The sequence below is a fragment of the Zingiber officinale genome, chromosome 2A (genome assembly GCF_018446385.1).
Source record: "Zingiber officinale cultivar Zhangliang chromosome 2A, Zo_v1.1, whole genome shotgun sequence".
Classification (NCBI taxonomy): Eukaryota; Viridiplantae; Streptophyta; class Magnoliopsida; order Zingiberales; family Zingiberaceae; genus Zingiber; species Zingiber officinale.
In genome coordinates, this window is record NC_055988.1 from 170,026,694 (window position 1) to 170,038,390 (window position 11,697).

At 34.8% G+C, this 11,697-nt stretch overlaps 1 protein-coding gene across 2 annotated transcripts; it reads right to left on the reverse strand.

Annotated features, from left to right (window-relative positions):
• Positions 1-4,095: 4,095 nt before the first annotated feature.
• LOC122043223 (C2 domain-containing protein At1g53590-like) lies at positions 4,096-11,461 on the reverse strand. Of its 2 annotated transcripts, none has more exons than XM_042603751.1 (12): positions 11,110-11,461; positions 10,279-10,353; positions 9,939-10,082; positions 9,569-9,664; positions 9,341-9,472; positions 8,348-8,500; positions 8,217-8,258; positions 7,569-7,617; positions 5,934-6,023; positions 5,656-5,839; positions 5,212-5,338; positions 4,096-5,134 (listed from the first exon to the last, which is right to left on the reverse strand). In XM_042603751.1, the coding sequence occupies exons 1-12, from the start codon at positions 11,233-11,235 to the stop codon at positions 4,322-4,324; spliced, it is 2,031 nt and encodes a 676-aa protein (XP_042459685.1). In that variant the 5' UTR covers positions 11,236-11,461; the 3' UTR covers positions 4,096-4,321. The 2 variants fall into 2 exon arrangements, with proteins under 2 accessions (XP_042459685.1, XP_042459684.1); XM_042603750.1 differs by having other exon boundaries at positions 5,934-6,026; positions 11,110-11,460.
• Positions 11,462-11,697: the final 236 nt, after the last annotated feature.

Here is an 11,697-nt window from a genome sequence, read left to right on the forward strand (position 1 = left end):
TGGAGATTAGATTCATATGATGAACCAAGAGGATTAGATTCATTTGATGAATCAAATTGGATTAAGAGTAATCCAAATTGGGCTAATTGAGTTGGACTCAAGTTTATTCATATATTCAATGAGTCTAATTTAGATTATGACTCATTAAATCAACTTAATTTAATGAATTATATTCATTATATTAAGTTGGCTTGAATCATATGGTTGGATTAGATCAACCATGAGAGAGATTTGATCAAGTTTGACTTGATTTGAGAGGAAGAGAAAAAGTCATGTTTGACTTGACTTTTTGCCACATCACTAGTGAGTTGGCAAGATGTGGACCAATAGGATTGCTCCACATCATCAATGTGTGTCACCTCATGGAGGTTACAAGCCTCCATAACATTTAATGTGGCCGGCCCACATTAAATGAGGAGGTTACACTTATTGCCATGTCATTTAGTGAGGTGGCAAGATGTGGACCAATGATGTTGATCCACATCATCCTAGAGTGCCACCTCATGGGGGTTACAACTCTTAATGGTCTCCACATTAATTGGAATTAATGTGGAGGTTACACCTCCTAGAGTGGCCGACCACTTTGTGAATGAATGTGAATTCATTTTTCATTTATGTGGTGTATTCACTCTTCTTCTCCCTTGAGTGCTCTCTCTTCTCTCCATGGTGGTTGCCGTGAGGTTCCAAGAGTGGAGAGGGTGATTTGAGTTAATCCAAGAAGTCCAAGAAGAAAGGTAATACTTTAGAGGAGTGTATTGTATTCTCTTCCTTGCTTTCCTTTCTTCTTCCATTCCCATCCGAGAGCCCTAGAAAGTGCTAGCACACTTGGGGTCTCTCTTCTCCATCCTTGAGTGCTAGAGAGCACTCCTTGTTCGTGTGGATATCACTAGAGAAGTATCTACTTTGATACTTTGGAGATCCGACGTGTACCTTGGACGAGCGGGATAAGCGAAGGGCACGCTTCGAAGGTATAACCCTCATCTAGTGTAGATCTAAAGGTTTTACAAACTCGTACAAGAAAAGGTTTTTCGAAAATTTTGTTTACGAATCTTTGCACGAGATCCATGGCTTTGGGTGACTCGGGGTTTCCGCGACGCGAAAAAGCGGTTTTCGCGGCCCGAAGAACCCAACATCAACTATACGTAGGAATAACCCTCTTTACATTCGGAATCGATGTCGAAATATATCATCATAATAAATTGGCTCATCAGAGAAATAATCGTTAAAAAAATGAGCATGTCCGATTTCACGATCCTGATTTAAATACCTTCTCCTCTGTGTTCTGCCAAAAAAACTTTAAGCTCTTTGACGTACCATTTATTGTTACTCATATAGCCGGAGCATTCTTTGTTCATCTATATCCTTCGCATCTTCCTTCAATTGATTTATCCAAAATTCTCTAAGCATAGATCGATCTGGATTTTCAGCCATCAAGTCTTGTAAGATACTTTTGTGGTTGAAAGAAATAGAGAATTAGAAAATGATAAGAAGAATAAAATATTGAGAGTATATTTATAGAAAATTTTTTAAATAAAAAAATTAATCGTTGAATAGTCATCGATCAACGGTGCAAATTCAACGTTCATTAAAACATTCACTAGCACTTGCTTTTTAAATATTTTAATATTTTTAAAGAAAAATAAAATAAAATAAAATTGAACATTGAAACAATAATACTCTAGACGTTATTAGATGTGTATTATTTTTTTTATAGCAAATATTAAAAAAATAATTAAAAGAAAAAACTACGACGGAGCGGCTTCGTAAACACGGAGCTGCTCCGTCATTTGAGGGACGAACATCCCTCCCACTATGGGAGGGAGGTTCGTCCCTCGTGTCACATCACCAGTGAGAGCTCCGAATGAACTCCCACGAGAGATATCATCTCCGGAGTCTCAGGGCATCTAAGTGAGAGCTCTTCCCAAACTCCTTGAGTACTATTAAAAGTAAAAAAATTTATACATCCCTTCATTATGAAAAAATCTCTTCACAACTCTTTTATAGATTCAATAATTTTTTTTAAAAAAAAAACCTACTCTTTTAGGGCATCTTCAACAACTCCTAGAATATTACGTCAACACTACATTAAATTTTAAAAAATCTCACTCATCTCTCTACTATCCAATTTTTTTCAACAACTCATTTATAGTCCCACACTTACTTACAACTCACTTTGTTTTTAATTAAAACAAACTAAAATTTGAAAAATCATTTTAATTTAAAAAAGAGAAGAGAGAGTAAGGAGCGACTCCCTAAACAAGAGCTTCTCCCGTTGGAAAGTGAAGGAACTCTCTTCCACTATAGGAAGGAGCTTCCTCACCACTGCCATATCATTAATGGGAGCTCCCATTACCTATGCTCTTATTATTTTTATTTTTTTTCAAATAAAAACTAAAATACAAAAAAATCATGTTAATTGAAAAGAAAAAAAAAAAAAGAGTCGCTCACTATCGAAAAGGAAAAAGCTCCCTTCTATAAGAGGGAGTTCCCTCACCTGTGCCATGTTAACAACGAGTTTCCATTATAGATGCTCTTAGGACATTCATAGTGATGGGAGCTCTTGGAGAGCTCCCTCAATATCATATATTGTCATATTAAAAGTAAAAAATCTTATACATTTCTCTACTATAAAAAAAAAACTTTTTAATAACTTCTTTATGGAAAACTTAACTCTTTTATTATTTTTTTAAAAAATAAAAAAAAAAATTTATGCAATTTTTTTTTAAAAAATAAAGGAGTCCCTCCTGTCGAAATTGAAAGAGCTCCCTCTCTAGGGAGAGAGGGACCTATTTGGATTCTCTTATGATAATTCCTCTTTGAAGGATTGTAATTTTTCTTCTTGTTATATTGAAAATATAGTTTGGGTAAATGAAGTTATAGGATTTTGCCCCTGTACTCATCACTGTCCTATGACGAAATGATAGCGAAATGAAGAAAGATAAATCATGTGTCGAGTGATTTTCTAGGTAGAAGAATATTTAATTCTCAAGGAATAAACTCCACAAGAATCAACCTATTCGAGAAATGGCTCGACTATACACCGCGGGGGCAAACATAGTTTATTTTGCGAAATTCTATGCAAATGTATAAAAACTACTTTTTTTTCTTGGTGTTCCAGAAAAAATAGGCACATACAATATTCAAAAAACTATGACTGTAGTTTGATTGATAAATTTTATACAAACGTATAAAGACTATTTTTTTTTATCTTGGTGTTCCCATCGAGAAATTAGATAATATTCAAAAATAAACGAGGAGAACGGACTTTAAAATAAGCATTCAATTTAGTGTTTTACCTAACCGTGCACATGAATTTTTAAAATTATCAATCAGATATAGAATAATTTCAAAATGATTAAATCATGTGTTCATTTCTCGCTTTAATCATAATCAATGGACTGATAACAAAATTTAGTAAAATCGATTTTTATTTAAATATTAGTTAATTGATTTTTAACATCAATCGAATTGATTTTTATATGTACTCAAATTTTGAACAAATAAGTCGACTGATAATAAAAATTAATCGATTGATTTTTTTTTGTATCAATTAGATAAAATCAGTTGATAGATCAAACAATCTTAGATTGATATAAAACTAGTTCCTATATATTCGTTTAGTTTTTTTAATTATATTTATGTCTTCAAATGTCAATTTGACTCAATATATTAAGAACGACAATTTTCGACTGATAGATCAAATGATCTTAGATTGACAATATGATACTAGCTCCTATAGTCTAATTCTTTTGATTATATACATATTCTCAAATATCAATTTGATCTCATATATGAAAAGTAATAATTTTTTAAAATGAATTAGATTTTTAAATACATTCATGTTTAAAAAATTATTTCTCTTAATACATTAGGTGAAATTAACCTACATAAAAAAAATTAACATTTAAGGACATAAATATAGCTAGTCAATCCTAAATTATTTGATCCATCAATAATTTTATCTAATTAATATAAATCAACTGATTAAAATTTAGACAAAATCAATTAGATTGATTTTTTTATCAATCACTAAGAATAAAATGAAAAATAAATACATAATAATTTAGTATTTTAAAATTATCCAACACCTTTGGGTAATTTTAAAAATTTACTTCGTGCAAAGCCGTATTCAATTTGAGGGTTCAATGATATACACTGACGAGAAATACAAAATTCAACAGAATACAGAGACAGAAAAAGAACAATGATACAAAGACTCTTTCAACGATTATTATCTGACTGACAACACACAAACTCTATCACTGTACAGTATACAACACGTACATTGGCAAAATCAACACGCACACTACACATAACCATCCTATCTTGTTTGAACAGATCCCTCTACTGCAGCATTGGCATTGGCATTCACAAAATCTTTATCTATCGGCGATCCAGGAATTACTAGGTGATCATCCACCAAAGCATCATCGTCTTCGACTCCCGATACCCGGAGCCTGCTGGAATCCTTCCTACTAAGCATGCTCTTAAAACTCTTGCTCATGAGGTTCTTAGGAGTTTGAACACTGCTACTTTTTCCCGGGCTTTCTACCTCATTCACCTTGGTGCTGCCTTCTCCCAGCTCTGGACTCTTTTCGTCGTATTCGTCCGACACCACAATCTTCACCGAAGTCCGCTTCTCCCCCAATGGGGGTATATTAACATGTGGAGTGGTAGGTGCGCAAGAAGCATCCTTTTGATCGTCTTTAGAACTTTGCCTTGGACTTCGGTGGAACATTGAGCCCAACTTGTGCAGGCCCTTTCTGATCCCTTTAAGACGAACCTTCTTTCCATCAGTGGCTGCATCGCTATCAGAGTCACTATCATGAGACCCAGAGGATGGTGATGAAGTTGGGCTTTTATTGCTTGCGATCTCTTGCCGAAGGACTTTGGTATCAGGTTGCCTCGCACGCCCTTTTCGTGGCTTCCATTTTTGGCAAACGTCGGAACCTGGACGGTGTACCCAAACCCCTGTCTTTTCTTGCCCCTGAACATCGATGGCCTCAAAGTCATCAGTCATTTTAGGATGTTCTCCATCACCAATATTTTCAACGTTCTCATCTGCTGCTTTGCTTGGCACTTCTTCTGTAGCTTTAGATATTTCATTGTCACTGAGATTTTTATGGCTATTCTCCTGTAAAGTTTCAGATTCGAGCTAAGATTATCAAGCTCCATTATCCACAAGGATAATGAGCAGCAGAGAGAGCTTACCTTTTGTAAATCTTCTTCAATCACTGTTATTGCTAAGTGGATCCTACCCATTTTGATATTCTGCAGTGCCAACCACATATCATGCCTTTGTCCACCCCTCAACTGATTGATGCTTACTGAACAATTTCTGCATAGCACATAAAAAGTAAATTATAGTAAATTGCAACACAACTGCATAGGCAAAACAAGCAAACGTATGAACGTATGAATCCAACTTCTTGATACATTTGTTTTTGCCATCTGAAAATCAGAAAACAATGATATGCAGCATGAAAAATAAGTGAAAGTCCTTAGCGACAGTATGTTTTTGTGGTCAGCTATTGCTTCATCTAACAATAACTGACATGGATCAGAGCTTCAAAAGTGTCTTTCCCAGCAAAAATAAGAGATCCGTCATATCACAAAAACAAACACTATCAATAATATGTTAAATTCTTTACAAACCCAAGCATGTCGTCGAAAATGGTATCCTTGTCACGAACTTGAAGGCTAAGTAAATTTTGCGACTCCCATGAACTGATGGGGATCTTAAACTCTTCCTGCCACTTTGGGGACAATGTTTTCCTTTGAATTTTTGTTTGGAATTTGTAAGGACCAAGTTTTCCTTTGACATATGGATCAGAAAGTCCTGCACCAGTTTTGTAACAAGATGAGATAATTTCTAAAATGACGATAAATCATAAAACTAATTATATCAAGGAGCAAGAGTAGAAGCAACCCACCGTTCAGGTCAGCTGGTTTCATATCCGCACCCTCTAACATCTCCAATTTCACATATCCAATAGGATGCTTTTCTTTCACAGTAAACCATTCTTCTAAGATTTCCAAGAAAATATGGTTTACATATTGCTTAATGTGAAACAAATTAAGATAACTGAAAAATATATCTCACTTCTAGACGGACAAGAACAACATGAAATCATTATTAACAAATTATTGAGAACACTTCAAATCATAGACAGTTACTTATGCATCTGTTAAGTTTAATTAAACATGAATATGGATTTGGTCAAGTTTCAGTTAGTCATGATAAAATAAGTATGTGAAACTGAAAATATAACAGTAAAAAGTAAGAAGCATGAAATAATAAAAAAGATGTTCACAGCCAAGATCAACTAGAATTAAAAATATGAATAAAGGAAACTAGAACAAAGTGATATTACATTTTATTAAATCTTAGTTAGGAGATACTATTGATTTGTATTATTGTTATTCGCATCCTACATGCTTAGATGACTCCTCATCTCCTTATAAATTGTTTAGATATTAGTCATTCTGACAGTGGTGTGTCTATGAGAATAAAAGATAACAGTCAATGCAATTTACAAGGTATTTTCAGCTGCTTTCTTCTACTTAACACCCACAGACGGGACAGGAGAAAGCATGTAAGTAACACTCGAAAATAAAGTTCATGAAATTTTATTAATGACTATAAAAAGATAGCTCCATTTGTTCATCAGTTAGATGGATAATGGATTTGTATACACTTGCAATATGGAAAATCATGTAAATGCATTTCCACTGCCAAATTTTCTGATCCACTAAAATTCAGATTCCCTCTGTGCTCCTTGTTCTAAAGTCAACTCATCTGAAAATTTATAATATTTGACAGCAAAGTCTAACCAAATGTGGCAGCTTATTGCGTGCACTAATCATATCATCCATGATCCATGAAAAAAAATAACAGGGATAAGCCTCACTCAGTATGTAAGCATGGCAAAATAAGTTCCTATGAACACAATCAAATTTCTTGTAAGCTCCAGCTCCCATAAATATACCAAACATTCTCTTTTTCCATCTCCAATTTGCATGCCTCTATTAACAGGAAGAACCTAATATCAAACTATGATTTATCCCTGTAACTTGGACATAATAATCATAATCCAAAAAAAAAAAAAATTCAACCATACAAGTCTAGTTGATTGGTAGTACACTGGTCTTATTTGACTTTGCTTTCAAATGATATCACCAGCATCTGAATATATTGCTGGAATTTCAAGGGTCCACACTATCTCCCATTAAAGACCAGTCTAATTTCATAAATAGAGAACCAACTATATTATTTTTCACTATGCTAGCTACCATTAGTACGTATTAAAAAAGTAGCTGATAGGTTGACTTATCTTGGGGGGAGAGTATACATAACATCACACAACTCTGTTATGCAGACCACATCTAAAACATGATTACAAGTCACATCATAAACCTTTAAGAACATCGTAGAGTAAAATGACAAACTTTGCTAGAAAGAAATAGAAAACTAACCATCGATGTTATAACTAGCAAAACACAATACAATAAACTAAAATGAGGGTAGATTTAACTTGATAAATAAAAGATGAATAGACACCCTTTACCTTCAGTGGCACAAACAAATTTCTCCACATCAACAACCAGCATGTTTGGCTGTGAAGAAATATTGACAATAATTACATTTCCAGAATAAAGGTAAACAGAAATCAGTAGTTCATTAAAACTATCTTGGATAATTAAGGTCCCAGGACAAGCCAATTAAAGCTCTTATAATAACCTGTGTACTTGGTTGTATTCTCATTTCCAATTGCTTCTTGGTTATGAAGATCAGCAGAACAATAAACAATCATGAAACTAGAAATCACAAAATGAAGTGAATACAATTCTAAATTTTCTTCAGTGTCAAATTAACAAATAACCCAAAATAAATGTATCAAATTTTCACCTACTAATAAAATTTTGAAGTACCAACCAACTGACAATGGTTTCATTCACTACAAATAAACAAACTGTGATTCGTTTATCTGTATTGTTATAAAAAATCCTGATAAGTAAACATGTCATAACGACATAAAGCATCAAGGGTCTAATATAAATATTATTCACTCGTTGATGATCTACTTTCTCAAGATCATGCGTTATCATTTAGCTAACATATCCATTTGAAATGAAAAATTAGTATATTACTAATTGAACAAACTATATATATATATATATCGAGAGAGAGAGAGATGATGAACAAACTCACTAACCTCAACCAATGTCTGCCCAAATGCAACATCAAGCAGTTTGTCCTACAAATGCAACAAATGGAAGTATTAGTAGGGAGGAGTGCTTAGTGAACCTGAGACAACTTGAGAGTAAAGTTAACTACTATACTTACCAGCCATCCTGAAATCCCAGGTATTTCAGTGACATCTAGTCCATGCCCGAATATGGGTTTTACAGTCATCTGGAAGTATGGGGGCTCTGCAAAGCATATCCTAACTCGCCCAATAAATGGCCATTGCCGAAGAAATTTGACTCCTACAAGAATCTACAGAAAAAATTGAAATTTATGTAAAAAGATAATGGCTCAGATAAATTTTCTTTCCTATTTCCTCATAACCTATTTCTTTTATCTCTCTAAAAAATCAATAGTAAGAATTGTCATTATAGATGCAATTCTAAAGCCAAAAACAAAAATATATGTTCATTTGAAATAATTGACTACCCTTTAACATGTTCAAGATTGATTCATTAGTTACAATGGGGGAAAAAGTAATGTTTAATATGAAGGAAAACATAATTGTTTTAAAACTGAGGAGATCCCAAATAGTTGAGACTCATGGCTTGTAGTTGTGATCTGAAATGGAAAAGGAAGTTCTATTTTTCTTTTCAGGCAAATACAAAAATGTAATATTTTCTTCTATTAGGAAAAATATACTGAAAGTCCATGATGAGAAATTGTTGAATTTCTTGTTAAGTGGTTTTTAATTAATTTGCTTTTTCTTCCAAGAAGAAAAATCCACATTTTTGGTAGTGATTTGGACAGATCAGTAAAAACTAAATAATAATTTTTCAGTCCAAGACAACACATAATATTACTTAGCTCTGGTAGTGCTCTTTTTTTTTCTTCTATTTGCTATTAGATGATATCTGTATTTCCAGTTCACTGTACCACTTTGTATATCAGTATCAAGCAAGTTCAACAAGTTGTTCAAACCAATATCCCATGAAATCTGAGCTTCAAGTAAAACAGACTAAATAAACTTACTAAGAAAATGTGTCAACAATTCCCATGAAATATCATAACAATCCCAATGACCGGATATCCGGATTGGCATAGCCTGCAAAGCTACCTTTACTAGTAAGAAATGAAGATTGATCTATGTACCTTTCCCTCTACATGCATGCCTGTTATATGCATCATTGCTGTTATGCCAAATCCCAGCCTTTTCCTTAGTTGTACTGCAAGTTTTGCACTCATGTCATCTGCTGAAAGAAAGTTCATCCCTAACTCCAGAACCTGTATTAATGGCCACAACTAAGACCTCAATAAAATAACCGCAGCATCATATTATAACTGTCCAAATAATGAAAAAGTAAGAACAGTAATGTGCACCAGGTGATCATCATCTACTGATTCTCGAAGAACTCTAATATCCGTGAACATAGGTGGGGCCCTACCCAAGTAAAGATGCTGCATAACTGCCTTCTTCTGCCAACCAAAGACAGAACAATAATTATGTAGATTACAGAAGGATATACCCTAAAGTTACCAAAAGTGCAACAAATACAAATTTACTGAATTGTTGGTAAATAAAAAATTTGATTTATTTCTAAATATTAGCCACATGATTCTCATGGAAAATATCACATCCTCATCATGCTGCTAAAGCTCACAATATAGCCCGAATATGTCAGAGGGACAAGTGTTACTTGGTAAATAACAGAGTTCACAATCATAGAAAAATACAGATTGAAGTCCATACAGCTGTCCAGGGCTTGAACTTGTCTAGAAACCAGGGTATGATAGGCAAGAGGAATTGCTGGGATGCAATTTGTTCCATGCAGATTGGCCATATCTTCTCGACAGCATAATTCAACCATCTAACTGATTCTGTATCAGAGAGAAGCTGACACACCAACATATGGGAAAAGAAAATCAATACATTAATGGCATTTTTTTTAAAAAAAAAGTACCATCAGGAATGATCGACGAGACAAAAGAGAAAATATGCTTTTGGCATTTTTTTTAGGGGAAAAGCATCAATAGTTCTGACAGAATGGAGAGGAAAAAAAAAAGAAAAAGAAATATATCATCATGCATACTCTTCGCTGATTAGCATATTTTCTTTCTTCGAATTGTAAACGTTTCTGCAGTCTCAAGGTATAGCGAGCATTGACCTGCAATAGTAGGAAGAAGTATCAAAATGATGGAGACGTTAAGATAGATTAGGAATGTTGAACTAATGCACGTCAAGAGGAGATTTTCAAAATATTCAAAAAAATAATATTTTGAAGAAGCAAAAGAAATGGATGGCAGCGCATAATTCAAGAACCCAAAATACTAAAATGAAAAAATAATGAATTATACTCCACTTTTTTTGACTTTCAATCATCGACCTTGGCGTACCAAGTCAATTAAACACAGATGTTTGATGTAACACGGTATCCATAAAATATAATACAGCATGAATTTCCAATTTCAAATTTTCAGTAGCTAAACAAACAACTTGGTTATTTTGAAAGCTCGCAATTCCTCAAATCCCAAGTCAAAGTTCAGATAAATAGATATAGATTCAGATGTATAATTTTACTTCAAAGCGCATCGACCATTCATCTTCAAGTTGCAAAAATCAACACTTTGGGGATTAGTTCACTGAAATTACCCAGTTTAGGCTTCCACCCTAAACTCGAACAATTTCGGAAACAAATTTCAGAAAATTTTCCTTTTAAAAGTACCAAGAGCGCAACCCAATTAAATAGTTCACCAAAAATTAATTCCATTTAATTTCACAAAATAAACCACTTTCATAAACTCGAAATCACCAATAAAAAACTTGAATTTCACGAACAGAAACTAAAAGGAAATACAAAAGAAAGAAGACGACCGGGAAAGAAGAACCATCCCAACCACTGATCGATTTCTAGTTTCCTTACCGCGTAGAGGTAGAAGAACGACACGAGGAAGACCACCGGGTGAGCCCAACCCAACCGCACGAGACCGCAGAGCAGCAACAGAATCAACGCGATGTGATGCAAGATCGAGACCTCCGTTATGTCCATCCTCCCGCCGCTATCGCCCGATCGACTCTATCGCCGGCCTACATCAATCCTCCATGATTCCCCTACCCTCCTCCGCCAAGGCAGAACCCTCGAGATCCCAGCGCCCGATCGAATCGACGAAGTCAGCAGCGACGAGCGCACTACAGTACGAAGACGAAGTCGTAACCGCAGGAACAATTGTAGCGTAGTGGAGAGGGAGAAGACGCAGGCGGCGGTGAGAATTAACGGAAATCGATCCTTCGAGCCACGACTTAAGACGCGTTTCCGACGCAGCGGGCACCCAATTAGTTCGTGACTCGACTCGTAACTTCTTGCAATCGACAAACGACGTGTGTGAGAAAGATTGACGGAGATAATTATCCACATTCGGCTCTGCACAGCGCCCTCCGAACGTGGCACATATTTCGATGTCGGCAGGAGAGAGGAGTTTATTATTGCCGTCGGATTTGAGATCGGATGGAC

What these genes read in the sequence shown, in the direction of transcription:
- LOC122043223 (XM_042603750.1), bottom strand. Translation starts at nt 11,235, where the DNA reads ATGGACATAACGGAGGTCTCGATCTTGCATCACATCGCGTTGATTCTG. An exon ending in CTGGGATTTCAGGATGGCTG is followed by an intron (nt 8,259 to 8,347) that starts GTAAGTATAGTA and finishes TTGCATTTGTAG; the next exon opens with GACAAACTGCTTGATGTTGC. An exon ending in TTGAAGAAGATTTACAAAAG is followed by an intron (nt 5,135 to 5,211) that starts GTAAGCTCTCTC and finishes GAAACTTTACAG; the next exon opens with GAGAATAGCCATAAAAATCT.